Source organism: Clinocottus analis, unplaced genomic scaffold (genome assembly GCF_023055335.1).
Source record: "Clinocottus analis isolate CAN_PGR_092001 unplaced genomic scaffold, fCliAna1.0.p SCAF_2, whole genome shotgun sequence".
NCBI lineage: Eukaryota > Metazoa > Chordata > Actinopteri > Perciformes > Cottidae > Clinocottus > Clinocottus analis.
Window position 1 is genome coordinate 19,640,835 of NW_027175931.1, and position 14,145 is coordinate 19,654,979.

General features: G+C 41.4%; 2 protein-coding genes across 7 annotated transcripts; both read left to right on the forward strand.

Moving 5' to 3' along the window:
• The first annotated feature begins 782 nt into the window (after positions 1-782).
• Positions 783-6,293, forward strand: srsf1a (serine and arginine rich splicing factor 1a). Of its 4 annotated transcripts, none has more exons than XM_068584644.1 (6): positions 783-1,185; positions 1,722-1,900; positions 4,328-4,500; positions 4,678-5,012; positions 5,360-5,471; positions 5,891-6,293. In XM_068584644.1, the coding sequence occupies exons 1-4, from the start codon at positions 998-1,000 to the stop codon at positions 4,873-4,875; spliced, it is 738 nt and encodes a 245-aa protein (XP_068440745.1). In that variant the 5' UTR covers positions 783-997; the 3' UTR covers positions 4,876-5,012; positions 5,360-5,471; positions 5,891-6,293. The 4 variants fall into 4 exon arrangements, with proteins under 4 accessions (XP_068440745.1, XP_068440747.1, XP_068440744.1 ...); XM_068584646.1 differs by having other exon boundaries at positions 5,360-5,459; XM_068584643.1 differs by having other exon boundaries at positions 4,678-5,471.
• A 516-nt stretch (positions 6,294-6,809) lies between these two features.
• On the forward strand, positions 6,810-10,353 carry dynll2a (dynein, light chain, LC8-type 2a). Of its 3 annotated transcripts, none has more exons than XM_068584648.1 (3): positions 6,810-7,000; positions 7,538-7,699; positions 8,574-10,353. In XM_068584648.1, the coding sequence occupies exons 2-3, from the start codon at positions 7,568-7,570 to the stop codon at positions 8,709-8,711; spliced, it is 270 nt and encodes an 89-aa protein (XP_068440749.1). In that variant the 5' UTR covers positions 6,810-7,000; positions 7,538-7,567; the 3' UTR covers positions 8,712-10,353. The 3 variants fall into 3 exon arrangements, with proteins under 3 accessions (XP_068440749.1, XP_068440748.1, XP_068440750.1); XM_068584647.1 differs by having other exon boundaries at positions 6,811-7,000; positions 7,534-7,699; XM_068584649.1 differs by lacking the exon at positions 6,810-7,000 and adding an exon at positions 7,142-7,160 and having other exon boundaries at positions 7,534-7,699.
• Positions 10,354-14,145: the final 3,792 nt, after the last annotated feature.

Genomic DNA, 14,145 nt, shown 5'->3' on the forward strand with positions numbered 1-14,145 from the left:
CTTGTAATTGCGATATTTTAACGTAAAATTGTCCAATTTTGTTGAATTAAAAACTATTAAAAATTAAAAAAAAATATGAGCACCACACAAGGGTTAAACTGTGACAATAAACTGCTATGCTATTATAACATTGTGAATATAAGAGTATACATAACTATGTTTTGCATTCCCTTTGCCCCCGCCTCCCACCCGCCATACACACACACACACACACACACACACACACACACACACACACACACACACACACACACACAAACACTACATTGATGATATGCTGTTTATAGAACTTGACACTAAGGTTAGCGTCAGATTCTAAGAAAATATGGTATATTGTATTTGGGGTCTATACATTATTTATTTAGGATAGATTTACTTCTCACCACTGAGTTATCACATTCTTTCACGGAACAGTAGATCGTAATAAAAGGGAGAAACAGTCTCAACTGCATACCACGCAGTTAAATATTTTATGTAGACAACAGAACAAAAGTTAGACGCATACATGCTTGTTTACGTGTTATTTTTCTTTCAATAAGGTATATATATTTTTTTAATTTTTAAGCATTTCACCGACATGCTCACCGATATACCCAGTCACTGTTAATAAACCAATGAATTAAAAGAAATATAATTACTATAATTATTTTACTTACACGTTTGTTACTGAATAAATGATTGACGGTCATCACAACACTTGGACTTTCCGCGGACTATTTTGTAAGGCGGATGTGTCCGCGCTGGCTGCGATGTTTGCGGTATTCATGAAAGCTTCTGTAAAGGAGCGCGAGACGCTGGAGTAGTGGGCGCCTTATTGAAAGTACAGTCTCCCCACTTCACACCCTCCAGATTGCCCAATTGAACGACGCGTTTTGTTGCTTTCTTCTCTCCGCTCGACAACGTGCCAAAGTGCACGGAGTTCATCTCCGTGTTGCTCCGCCAACCCCGTAGGACCTCAACTAACTGTTAGGTTAAGGAGCTGACGTGCGCCGCCGCGATGTCGGGTGTAGTGCGAGGCCCCGCTGGTAACAACGACTGCCGGATTTATGTGGGGAATCTCCCCCCTGATATTCGCACCAAAGACGTGGAGGACGTGTTCTACAAATACGGGACAATTCGAGATATCGATCTGAAAAACCGGAGGGGCGGTCCGCCTTTCGCCTTCATTGAATTTGAGGACCCGAGGTAAGGTGCTGACAGTTAGGCCAGCCCCACACACTCGCGCTCTGACGCGGGCACGGACTAGTTCCTGGACTCGCTATAACCGGACCGCGTCCTCTTATTGGAGTTTGGTGTATGCGGTTCCGGTTTTTAATGTGTGTTTCTGAACGAGGTCTAACGTCTGTGCTCACGCGCCTAACAGCCTTCGTTTAGTTCCCGCCGCGTTTTAATGCCCTGACAGCTAACGTCACACTGTGCATTGTAGGTCAGTCAAAGCACCCCGTGGAGTGACGCTACGCTTGATGGAGTATTCACTGCAGAGTGCAACGAATAACAAATAACATTGTGTTTGTCTTAGCACAAATGGAGGCACAATGACCGTTTTGCCCTGGACGTCTGCACGGCGGATTAGCTACCGTAAAGCGGATCAGGCTAACGTTAGCCGCTAGCGTGGCTGACCCCCGTCCGTCACTGCAGTTCCTCTAAGTATGTGTATGTGTCAAACTTAGCTGCCCGCCCTCCGCGTGCTTTATCCTCAAACTGTGCCATTTTGTCACAAGGGACGCCGATGACGCGGTCTATGGGCGAGATGGGTACGATTATGACGGCTACCGGCTGCGGGTGGAGTTCCCTCGGAGCGGCAGGGGCTCGAGAGGCGGCTTCGGTGGGATCGGTGGGGCTCCCAGAGGAAGATACGGGCCTCCCTCCAGACGCTCCGAGTACCGGGTCATCGTGTCGGGTAAGCAGCCGTTAAAATAGCTCATACACAAACGTGTAATCGCAGAAGTCTGTCTGTTGATCCGCTGTCTGAAGTGTCATTAGCTGAACGCAGCTTAGTTGTACGTCAGAGTCGAGGAGGTTAGGTCTTTTTATAGGGAGTTTGAGAGGTCCCAACAAATGTTTGTGAAAAGTTGAGCTCTGGTATGATCGGTGTGTTCGACATGTTTTATTCTCAAAGAGGTTAAATATGGAGCATTATTGTAAATCGAACATTAAGGTTAAACTCTTGGTTGACAGTAGTGTGCTTTATCACATTAACGTTAAACAAATGGTTGAATTAAGACATTATTTAACAGAATAATTTATATCAATTTGTTGAATGTATTGTGATTAAAAAGTTGGTTGTTAAAGCAGGGAGGTAATTGTAAAGTGGTGGGGCCTGGTATTGGTTGGTATTCATAGTGCTGTCATGACACCAAAAGTATGTCTTTAATATGCTACCTGTGTGTAGTATATTGTAAACGTTAATAGAATATTAGAGGATAGAACATGGAACATACAATTTTTCTGTTTGTTCATAAAGAACACATTTTGTCAATGCAAGACCAGAGAGGGTGGGAAAAGTCACAAAACAGGACTGATGTATAACCATAGTGGATTCATACATTTTAATACCCTTCCAGGACTAGTGAAACTCTCTTAGATCAGCTATACATTTACATATCTCCACCCTCATATGTTGCATTTCTGCCAATAAATCCTTGCAAAGATAAGTAGTAACAACATTACAGGCTATCTCTCGAGTTTCCTCTTAGTGAAATGATCTGAAAGACTTCAGGTACCCTCTCTTCAGCAGCAATGCTATATATATATATATATATATATATATATATATATATATATATATATATATATATATATATATATATATATATATTGGGGCCTTTTATTGTGGAAGGTAAGAATTGATCAAGTGAAGCTTCACTGTGCCACCACTGCTGTTGATAAGGTGTGTTGACACACGTTTCCAGTCTTGGTTCAGAAAACAAATCCTCCCTTTTGTAGACAAGCTACATTTGGCAAGAACATTTGTAATTGTAATGTGCATATTGGAGCAAAACAATCAGAACGCCAGCATCAAGTGGAAGCAGAGCTCCGCTGTTTCACATTGATGACACTAATTAAACAGGATATTGTACGGTTTAAACAACGAGGTTGTTGACATATTTATCTCATATCAGAATACTGTGCAGCACCAATAGTACCACTGAAAATGTAAACCTATGTGTCCTCACATTCTGTTGTGACAGTAAAGCAAAATTAATAATCTCCACAAAGTCAGGCTTGGTAATATGATTTGTAGACAAGTACAATGCGCATTGATCAACAAAGCTGATAAGGAGGCTCCAATTGTGACTTTTCCGGCAGATTGCTGAAGGCATCATCTGATCACTGGAAGCAGTATCGGCCGATACAAATCACAGAGTTGAGAAAGTATAATTACATTGACTGTTTGGTGTCAATAGTAAACGTACAGTCAGTAAGCAACATATTTCACTCGCTCAGAACCTCTTTTTCTCCGGCGATTTCGCTGAATTGTTTTTAAAATTACCCCTTACGGCACCGGCTTTGCTTTTTTTACACTAAACCAAAGAAATCTGATAATGCTGCCCCAGTTGTGATAATAGAAGAGATGCACGACCAAGCGTTGTGAACACTAGCGTATGAACTAACCTGAACACAACAGTCTCTGCGTCTAGTGTGTGTCTAGCCCCACCGCGCTGGCTGTCGCTTTTGACACTAACGTCGATTTGGTTCTGTGACTTCCTCGATTGTCGCGGCAAAGCAATAATGTCCCCCGTTCCATGTCAGAATAATGACACAACATTTCCTCTTTGAACACACTGTGTAAAAAGGTTATAGAAACACAACTCAACTCTGGTGAAGCCGTTTCAGTGGTGGTAACATTGAGAAGGCAAATGGAATAAAAATGACACATTATATAGAGTACCAGTGAAAAGTTTGAATACCCCTTTATATTCACATTGAATTCACACACTTTTGACTGGTACTGTACTTCTAAGCCTACAGTGTCATAAATATGAAAATATAAATGCAGTGCATTTCATCAATACATTTTGCCACAGTATAGCACATGTTCTGCTGTATATTTTTTTTTAATTAATAAGGCATACAGGGTTGTTATTAACCAACCATTTGTGTCTTCACGCTAAACCAGTTTCAACCTGTTTGCATGTTTATGTTCCTTGTTGGTCAGTTAGTCTCAATTAAATGAATTGAAACGCTTGTGTCCCTAACTCTTGCAGTTTCTGTTTGGGAAAACAAATAAGTTTTGTCATTCTGACATATGTTGAAGTTTTCACACATAAAGCAAGCTGGAAAGTTCACCACGCGTTCGCTAATGTAACTCTGGCTAATGTTTTAGGACTCCCTCAGAGTGGCAGCTGGCAGGACCTGAAGGACCACATGCGCGAAGCGGGCGACGTATGCTACGCCGACGTTTTCAGAGACGGAACCGGGGTTGTAGAGTTTGTGCGCAAAGAAGACATGACCTATGCCGTACGAAAGCTGGACAACACCAAATTCCGCTCGCATGAGGTATGTGTCCTGATTTGATTCACTCTCATGGATAGTGTTTCTTTGCTGTGTCCAGGTGAGTACTTCAAGAAATGCTCCATGTTTGAAGCACACCTGGCCCTCATTTCCATCTATGGTATTTCCGCCATAGGAAAGGAAAGTTGCCTTTTCAATGTCAAGTTCTCTTGTGTCCGCCAGGGAGAGACCGCTTACATTCGTGTGAAATTAGACGGTCCCCGCAGCCCAAGTTACGGAAGATCCCGCTCCCGCAGCCGTGGCAGTCGGAGCAGGAGCCGGAGTCGCAGCGCCAGCCGCAGCCGCAGCAATTCCCGCTGCCGTGGCAGAGGATCGCCCCGCTACTCGCCACGTCACAGCCGCTCTCGCTCCCGTTCTTAAACCTTCCTACCACCGATGTTTTTGCTCTTTTGATGTATACCTTCCTGTTTTTACCTCTTTCATGAGTTTCTCCAGATGTCAGCAATTGGATTTAAATTTTTGCATTTCATGTCCCGATGTCCTTGTGGATGATCTTGGTACGTAGATGTAACGCCCCCCCCCCCCCTCTCCCTCTTCTCCTTTTTCACCCTCTCCCCTACCCTCTTCAGCTGCTTTGTCCTTTTTGTTTTCTCTTCCTCTCTCTGTTCTTCTCAATTTTTGCAACATTAGGAATTGTGCTGTGTGGGACTTCAAAAAGGTTGAGTTTTTATAAGCTGCACAATGTTTTTGCAAGTATTGAAGATTGAGTTTTGTTTTTGTTTATTTAAAAAAAAAGAAAAGAAAAAAAAAGACAAATAGTTTCTCTCATTTGATATGTGGGGTGGGCTGTTTGGACAGGAAGCCCAATGTTTAACTGTATTTTATCCTTCTGTCTTCCTCTTAGACATCTGAAGCGAAGGATTAAAGTGATTTGGAATAAAACCATTGTGGAGCACATTTCATTTGTATGGTCAGGATAGGACATCTAAATGAGGAGCAATCAGGTCGGGGCAATGGTACGCTTCATATTCCATAAATTGAACGTTTTGATAGGTTGCCATATCATGCATGTCATATTTAATAAAGCCATATGTGCTGTGCTTTGTTATTTACACTATTTTTAACTTGCTACTCTGGCTTGTGACAGAATACGCAGTCCTAGATCAAGTGTTGTGATGTAAGTGTAACATTGTTGCTGTCAAATGTAAAAAAAAATCTGAATCACTTTGTTGCAAAAACATCCCACTTTTAACTTTTAAAATGTCCTCATTAGTTAAAATGTTTTAACTTCAGAGCGCTACAGTTTTTGTGCTCAGTGGCATTTTTTTTTCTTTCTTGATCTGACATAAGTGCACAAAAATGGAAAAATTAGGCCCAAACATTTTGACGTTATATTCTAACAGTCTGCCTCTGATTTTCTTCCTGGTATTTCAAGGTTTTGATTGGAGGAGTGGCTCAGTGGATCCCAATCCTTGGAGCTGGATGAGTGGATCGATTAGGACAGGGATAGGCAAGGATGGATGCTCGGAACGGGATCAGTTTTCCAGGATTCAAATGAGTTTGATTTCAGAACTAATTAAAAGCAACATGATTAGAGCAACATTCTTTTCCATTAGGCCCCCAATGCCTATTTAAAGTGTTTCATTGGTAATGTCTTTATTTTACAAGAAAACGAAACTGAGGACCAGGAAGTTGGATCAAAGGATGGAGTCGTAGATGCCTGGTATGAAAGCATTAAAAATTGGGGAGGTTGGGGAGGGGGTTTCATGTGGGAGTAGTTTGTATGTTTCATTTTGCTTAATCTTTACTTTTTCTCTTAGCGTTTTCAATAAAACACTTTCAAACAAGAAACACTTTACTTTGTTTTTATTTGAACCCAAATGTCTTACTGTATTTATAATTTTGAAAAATGTTTCCCTCAATAATCAACACGGTCACACATTCCTTCCACCATCTATAACCACTGTTTTGTCTTAAAGAAAGAATTATAGATGTTGTATTCGCAAAACTGAACCCAATAGAGTAGAAAATGAAGTTGCTCATTTGCATTAAACCATCACTTCCGATATAAGCGACAACACGCCGACGCAGTAGCAGCCCATACGTTCAGCACTCAAAGCTCATCTCTCATCTCGTCTCATCTGTGACGACAAACTGATGAAAAAGCCTTTTACGCGCAGCCAAACGATACCTACTCGTGGCCAAGGTCTCGTTTCCTTTGAGCCCACAGTCGGGTGGTGTACACTGTGAATGATGCATTGTGGGATGAAATAAGATGCCGGCAGACAGGAGCTGGAGAAAAACGCTTGCAACACACGGGGAGGCTGCAGCTCAGCCAATGGCAGGGTGCAGCATGCAGCAGAGGGGCGGGGAGCTGTTGGAGCGCAGCAGAGAGAGACAACCTACCTACATGCTTATTGTGTAAATCTTTAAAAAGCAATTAGCCGCAGCATCATCTAAACCTCCCCCCACCCTTCAGCTGGCTGGGTGAAATACATTTTTTTTTTCTGGGGGAAATAAGTGTTTTCATTCGGCTCAAGAAAAGGTGAGTTGCAGATTCCTTTTTTGTGTGTGTGAAAGATTGACTCGCATGTCATGCCATATATTTCTGACTCGAGTTCCTCGTGATGCTGAGCGTTACACTGTACGGCTTACTGTATCTCGACTGGCAAGACGCGGGGCTGGACTGACACGGGGGACAGCAGGTGTATTTTGTTCCTGAGCACATGAGTAATTAGATACATCTCGATACTTCTGGTCTCCTGATGCTGCTTTTTATCCGGAAAGTGATTTTGCCAAGTAATATAACTCCACCTGTATCAAGTTTCGCAGCCAATCTATGCAACACTCAAGTCGTCGTTTCTGTATCACACATGAGCGCAAGTTCCGATTGTGAATCTGTGCACATGTTGGGGGGTAGGGGGTGGGGGGGGGACGCTGTCAAACGGCCATTATTCTGCGTATGAGTGATGTTTTCGCGATGATCCAGCTGGCCTAAACAAATCCCCCTCATCACCCCACGTGCGGTGTTCATTTTCAGTGCAGTGAATGTGCTGCTTTTCTTCCTCTTCCCTCAAGGCAGGCATCCTCCTCCTCCTCCTCGTCCTCAACCATGACTGACAGGAAAGCTGTGATCAAGAACGCAGACATGTCCGAGGACATGCAGCAGGACGCGGTGGACTGTGCCACCCAAGCCATGGAGAAGTACAACATAGAGAAGGACATAGCAGCCTACATCAAGAAGGTGAGACAGGACGGTCCTCTGCGCGCTTACATCACTGGCACATGAGCTGCACATTCAGAGGCTTTTTTTATTCTCAGATCTATTTTCGTTACAATGTGGAGACGAGGCGCTTGTGATCAGGGCCGGAGCCAGGTTTTTTTTTAATTTTTATTATCAGGAGTTCTCAAGTACCCCTACCACACACACACACACACACACACACACACACACACACACACACACACACACACACACACACACACACACGCACACACACACACACACACACTCCTACACATCACGCTCAAGTATTTTTCACATTTTATGATGTCACAACATGGATGTATTTTCACTTAAACAGGCAATACAACATCATGTTATTAAAACTTGATAATGGTCCGAAAACATGTGTTATTAAAAAAGCCAGTCTACATTTCGGTTCCTGCTTTTTGAATTCAGCCGTATCGGGATTTTTGTTTGCTTTCCCCTTCTTTATTGACTTACTCATTTATGTATTGCCTTAGTTCAAATTCCAAGAAAGTAAATCATCACACGTTTTTTTATGTCATTTCCCAAACAAAAATACCAAATCTTTGCTCGTTTCAGCTCCTCAAACGTGAGGATTCTGATTGTCGAGCGTGCCTCGGTTCGGATAAAAGATATGAAGATTTCTCTCCGGGCTCTGGGGAATTATAAGGGATATGCTTTTGTTTTTACCACAAGTAATTAATACATGAATTGAAGAAATAGGCGAGCAGTGAAAATATCTATTCCCTTCATATCCTCAATGGTACCTACATCCCTGATTATGACATGTACGCCAGCATTTGTAACTTGCATCCATTTTGTGTTTCTTTTTGGTTTACACTAATTGTCTTCTTTCGACCTGTTTCAGGAGTTTGACAAAAAGTACAACCCCACCTGGCACTGCATCGTCGGGAGGAACTTCGGCAGCTACGTCACCCACGAGACAAAGCACTTCATTTACTTCTACTTGGGCCAAGTGGCCATCTTGCTCTTCAAGTCTGGCTGAGAAGTTTCTGCTGAGTGTTGAGGAGTTTTGCTCCCTGAACCTAAATCGGAAGATGCACCGGTGGCTGATGTCTCCCATACACTAATAACGACATACCATAATGATGCAAACCCGGCCGTGCGCAATTGCATGGACTATACACTTTAATATGTATGTTACAGTAAGTTTACTTTTCGATAGTTGCCATTTGAATGCAACTGAAGTAGTTTTTGTTGATGCTGTTAAATTTTAGGTTGTAAAAGATTTCAACGTGGCCCTTGATTGTATAATAAAGGAAAGCTGTAGAATGTAGTGGTGCATCTGCTTTCCTTCACAAGTGGCATCGCCAGACCCTGTTATGAGACTCCATCTGTCGGTTTCGATGGTAAAATCGTTCTGCGTGCACCAGTTTAACTATTCATCATCAAGATTTTAACGTGTGGTCATGGAAAGAAGTTGAACAATGGGGCAAAATAGTCTTCAGATGAGTTATTTCCACGCTAACAAGCAGCGTAGTTTCTGTTTATAACTATTTTACTTGTTTAAAGGAATTATGTTGTCTGTACATGCAAATGCAAAACCTTTAACGTTTCCAATTTGGATTTCAAATAAAATGTCCAACAAACTTGACATTTTGGACCTAACACGAGCCAGTGCACACATTTACAGGGATGTTTGGTTTTCACTGTGAGGGACAAGAGAGCAAACGAAGCTCAAACACAGACCTTAAGCCTGTAATGTCCGAGTAACAACGCGACATACTGGTCACCAAAATCTTCAAACTCACCTACCTAGATTTCATTCTTGTAATCCTGTGTTTCTGCATGTTTGGAGGATAATAAACACAATTTATTTAACTGTCATCAAACACAAAACCTAAGCTCATCATGACGCTAAATCATTTATGTAACTTTTGAGTATGTAAATATTGGACTGAGCTTTAGGAAGGCGATTTAGCTAAAACCATCTGCCGTGTCACTCCGCCGATGCTACCAACACCCGTGTGTTTCAGATGGTTGTATTGTCATGTGTGGCTTGTGATACTTTAAAGTTGCATTTACCTTCAAACGTTTAATTTTTTATTTAATTTGAATCTTTTTTAACATGTGTACTGCCAGACATGTAGGAAATATGACACATTTAAGAGTACTTCTTAAAGCAAATGGAAGGCGGCTTACCTCTTGTCTACCTTACTGATTTGGGGTTTACTTTTTGTCATGTCAGCATAATTATTTTGAGAGAGCAATGCATGTTTGGATCCTTTAGGAGGGCAGGTTGGAGGCATGTAGTCCATGGAGTTGGTTAACACCACACATTTCTTGCTGTGTGTAAAGACAATGTTTTCAGTCGCTAACTCCCATAATCCTACAGTGGGTAAAATGTGTATCTCAAGTGTTAGTCTGGATTGACATCGAGGGAAGTCTTCCTAACTATTGTCAATGTAAACTGATTTAGTATTGTTTTCCTCTGGCATGTATTTTTGCTGTGTATATGTAGGAGCCGTTCCAATGCTGTTAAATTTGCACAAAACGTGTGCCTGTCATTGCTCTCAACTGTAACCGGCTTGAGTACAATTGCACTTCATTAGAGTTATCCAGTAGGTTGCTACAGAACCAAAATCGTATAAACTCGATAAAATAAAATAAACATAATTGTTGACTTATTACATAGTGGCGTTTTTTGTTGTTGTTGTCCCTTGTTTGACCCATTTATACGTCGCTCACATGTCTCCGCAGTCAATTTGAAGCTAGCACCGGCAGCGTGTTATCTTAGCTTAGCATAGAGATGGACAAAGTTCGAGATATGAAACCAAAAATATAACTTAACTTGAGCTTAACAGGTGCTGGTGGGTAGATTTGTTTCCCTTTTGGCGGACCCAGGCTAGCTTTTAGCCCGTTTGCAATACGTATGCTAAGCTAGACCGTTCATGTCCACTAGAGACACGAGTCGATCAATCTCCCCATTGAGCTCAGCAAGAAAAGGATTGAGTGTAATTTTATTTCCAAAAATGTCAAATCATTTAACTAAAGCCAGAGTATGTATGTTTTGCCAGCAGCTACTATCTACAAACATGTTATGCTAGCACATGCTAAACTGTAGCAGAACGGTACCAGGTGTAGTCGGTTGTTTATGTATAGACCTTTTCAAACTTCACCCTATAAACATTTCTAAATGGGCTTGTTTTTAGTTCCTGATTTCTTATGAGTTAAACTTTTCATTTGTTGCTTTCTTTTCCCAGTGTTACACCGCGTCCATTTACAGGTTTAACTTGAAGCAGAAATGGTAACTAACTAATACTACTATTTTAGCTTCTTTAGCAGTTTTCTCTGTATTTATATCATCTCAGATCTACGTTTTGAACTGTTTGTCGGAAAAGGCCAGATTTCTTTAGGTGACATTGAATCACATCGGATCACTTTTCTTTTTATTCTACGATAATTCAGCTCTCGTAACAAACATTAAGACATTTTATTACATCAATATATTATTGAAGCCATTACGGATAGTTCCTCAAATGTACGGATATGCTGCTGCTCTTTTTGCAGCTTCCAAACAGTCCTTGAGACATATCCTTCCAATAAAAATGCTGCCATAATGCTTTTTACTAGTTGTCTGGTAACATTTTATGCAGATTCTAAAACACATCACTACAATAGACAACAGAATGCCACAACAGTAATCCACTGATTGATGACAAACAGATGAACACACCATGTAGATTTCAGTATTCATGCGTGAAAGCTGCAGGGCACAGAGTATGTTTGCAGTGTTGGATTCACTGTGTGTTTACTCTGAATAACTGTGGCTCAAGTGCTCTGGTGTGAAAAACAGTCCAACAAGTGTGTGAGACCTTCACTCAGAGATGAGAAGCACAAACCACGTAATGGTAACATCAGTCGCTGTGGTGTTGTGCTGATAGCCCATATGGCTCGCCACAAACACTTTGCTGCTCACCCCTCATCTGTGGGATGCACTGATGCTACGCTCAAGTCACTTATTCTTTTTTGATTCACACATTTCCCATATTAAGTATTTAAGGGCACTACATATTAAAATGTAAAAAATGTTGCATCACGCAGCGCACTGATCAACAACAAAAACCTTAATGATTGGCGTTCTAGTTAGTGGACGAAGCATTATGGTGCTGACCATGAACCCGAAACAAAAAATATATATTTTATAGAATCTAGATAAAATCACTCTGATGATAAGTTTTGACAGAATACCTGCAAGTCTTTCATCATCTAAACCTTGGGGTGGGAGTTGAATAAAAATGAAAGAATGTTGGTGTTCACCAGGAAGGTTCTCCAAAAAGATGCTTTCACGTTGCATTATGAGAAATAATCCAACTATTTTCAACTCCCCAAGCGAGTAATTCAGGATATTTCCGCCTCTGTGGAATAAAATGACACCGTTGTTTCTATAAAATCGTGCGAGCCCCCAACATTATGGAAGTAAAACTTTTACTCCAGTCTGTTACATAATATAATTGTCATCCACGTTCAGGCACATCAATAATAGTTTTGCTTCTCAGTTGCATCATCCCACTCCTAGTAGAAATGCTTCTTTGATTCATTTTCCGATTAATATGACACAAAATGATGTCCAACAATGTGCCATCCAGAGCCATGTTTAAATAATACAACAGCTGATTTCACCCATAAACCTCCAGTCAGGGTGAACTCCGTGAGCAGAGCAGGTGCTGTGTGGGCTGGCACGAAAATCTGCAGACGACAAACTGGAACAGACGTGTGACCTCAGTTTCAATCCAGAGATTGTGTGTCAGGATCAGGGCTGATGTAATGGTGTACGTTTCAATGTGATGTAATTAAAGGAACAATTACGGGATTTATGTTTTCCTTCGATAAAACATACAACAGGACCATCACCTGAAACGTGTTAGTGATGTTTTTGTTATTGACAGAAAAAGTCTTGAGTTTGTGCTGAAATTATTTGATGTCTGTAGGTGTAGATCTGTAGAAACGAGAGCAAGCTGGAGCCAGGAGAGCTGGGAACGCAGACAAATGAATGGTCAAGTGAGTGATGAATAATTTCTAGAGACAGACTGAGGTCAAAGTGGAAGTTAAATGAGACATGCTGTTGACTTAACTGGAACCCTTTGTCTAAATATTAGAAATGCTTTTTGTAGTCACCGCTACAAGGTTTTAAAGCTAAAAAAAAAATAAATCATTTGAATGCATTAATGCCTTGGGATTCACTTGCAGCTAGCTCTCTTTCACGAGGGAAATAAATAGGCAATCAGAGCTTTTATTCACAGAAATACTGAATACTTAAAAAAAAGACTAGATGTAACACAACAGTCTCGAGTTAGTTCATTCACACTTTAAAATAGAAGTGTGGCAGAGGCTTGTCTGCTTTTCCACCAAACCTTCACTGATGTGTTGCGCTCCTGTTTTTTCCATCACCACACACACACACACACACACACACACACACACACACACACACACACACACACACACACACACACACACACACACACCCGCCCGCTTCTCTTTCACACTGTAGCCTCTGGCTGCCTTCATCCATCTTCCCACACGCTGTAATTCATGGTCAGATCACATTCACATGTACATCACACAGACAATTGACTGGACAAATAAATGCCAAATTTAAACAAAAGTTTGATCATTCAGATGATGGAAATTCAGTCTATGTATCTAATACGTTCAGCCGAAATTACAGTGTTCCTTTTTTTCTTTAAACTGCTAACTTTATTCTGGCGTACAAACACATCCAGCTCGTTCACACGCTGTTCAATGGCCGTCATACTGAGACGTTCAAATCCAAAGGTCCTTTCATTGCAACATATTTTTACCCGTGTGCTCTCAAACTCCTCTGTAGCTCCTCACATGCCCCAGTCTGAAAAACATTTGAATAACCTGAATTGCAACAAGCACACTGTTGTTTTGGCTCAGGCCAAAAATACCACCCTGCTTTGTTCGCTGTCATTGATGTGTTGAATGCGTGTACTCTGCAGATGCCTCATAGTCTTTGAGATGACCAGTGGGCGAAATTAACACCGGCAGTACAAGGAGGCGAATGACTCAGACCCAAACATCAGGGATGTCGATAAAAAAAAAAAGAAAGGTGCCCACATGAATATGGTAATTGTAGCAACTGGACACATGGACCACCATGATGTCACGATGTGTAGGTTGAAGTTTTATTTTCAGGGGGAATCAACGTTGAATACATCATTGCATTAAATTCATTTTACACTCATGCTTGCTGTGTGTTTCGTGGTTGAAAAAATGAAAACGCATCAGGAGATATTCTTTCTTTTGACAGGGACATATTGACATGTGCAACAATGGAAATATGAGGAAGATCACTTCCTGGCTTTAGCTGCCGGCGTTGCCTCTGGTCGATGCTGATTTACATTGGAAGATGCAGAATTAAGGTACAAAGTGGAAAAACTGGAGAATGTGTG

What these genes read in the sequence shown, in the direction of transcription:
- srsf1a (XM_068584643.1), top strand. Translation starts at nt 998, where the DNA reads ATGTCGGGTGTAGTGCGAGGCCCCGCTGGTAACAACGACTGCCGGATT. An exon ending in ATTGAATTTGAGGACCCGAG is followed by an intron (nt 1,186 to 1,721) that starts GTAAGGTGCTGA and finishes TTTTGTCACAAG; the next exon opens with GGACGCCGATGACGCGGTCT. An exon ending in CCAAATTCCGCTCGCATGAG is followed by an intron (nt 4,501 to 4,677) that starts GTATGTGTCCTG and finishes TGTGTCCGCCAG; the next exon opens with GGAGAGACCGCTTACATTCG.
- dynll2a (XM_068584648.1), top strand. Translation starts at nt 7,568, where the DNA reads ATGACTGACAGGAAAGCTGTGATCAAGAACGCAGACATGTCCGAGGAC. An exon ending in TAGCAGCCTACATCAAGAAG is followed by an intron (nt 7,700 to 8,573) that starts GTGAGACAGGAC and finishes GACCTGTTTCAG; the next exon opens with GAGTTTGACAAAAAGTACAA.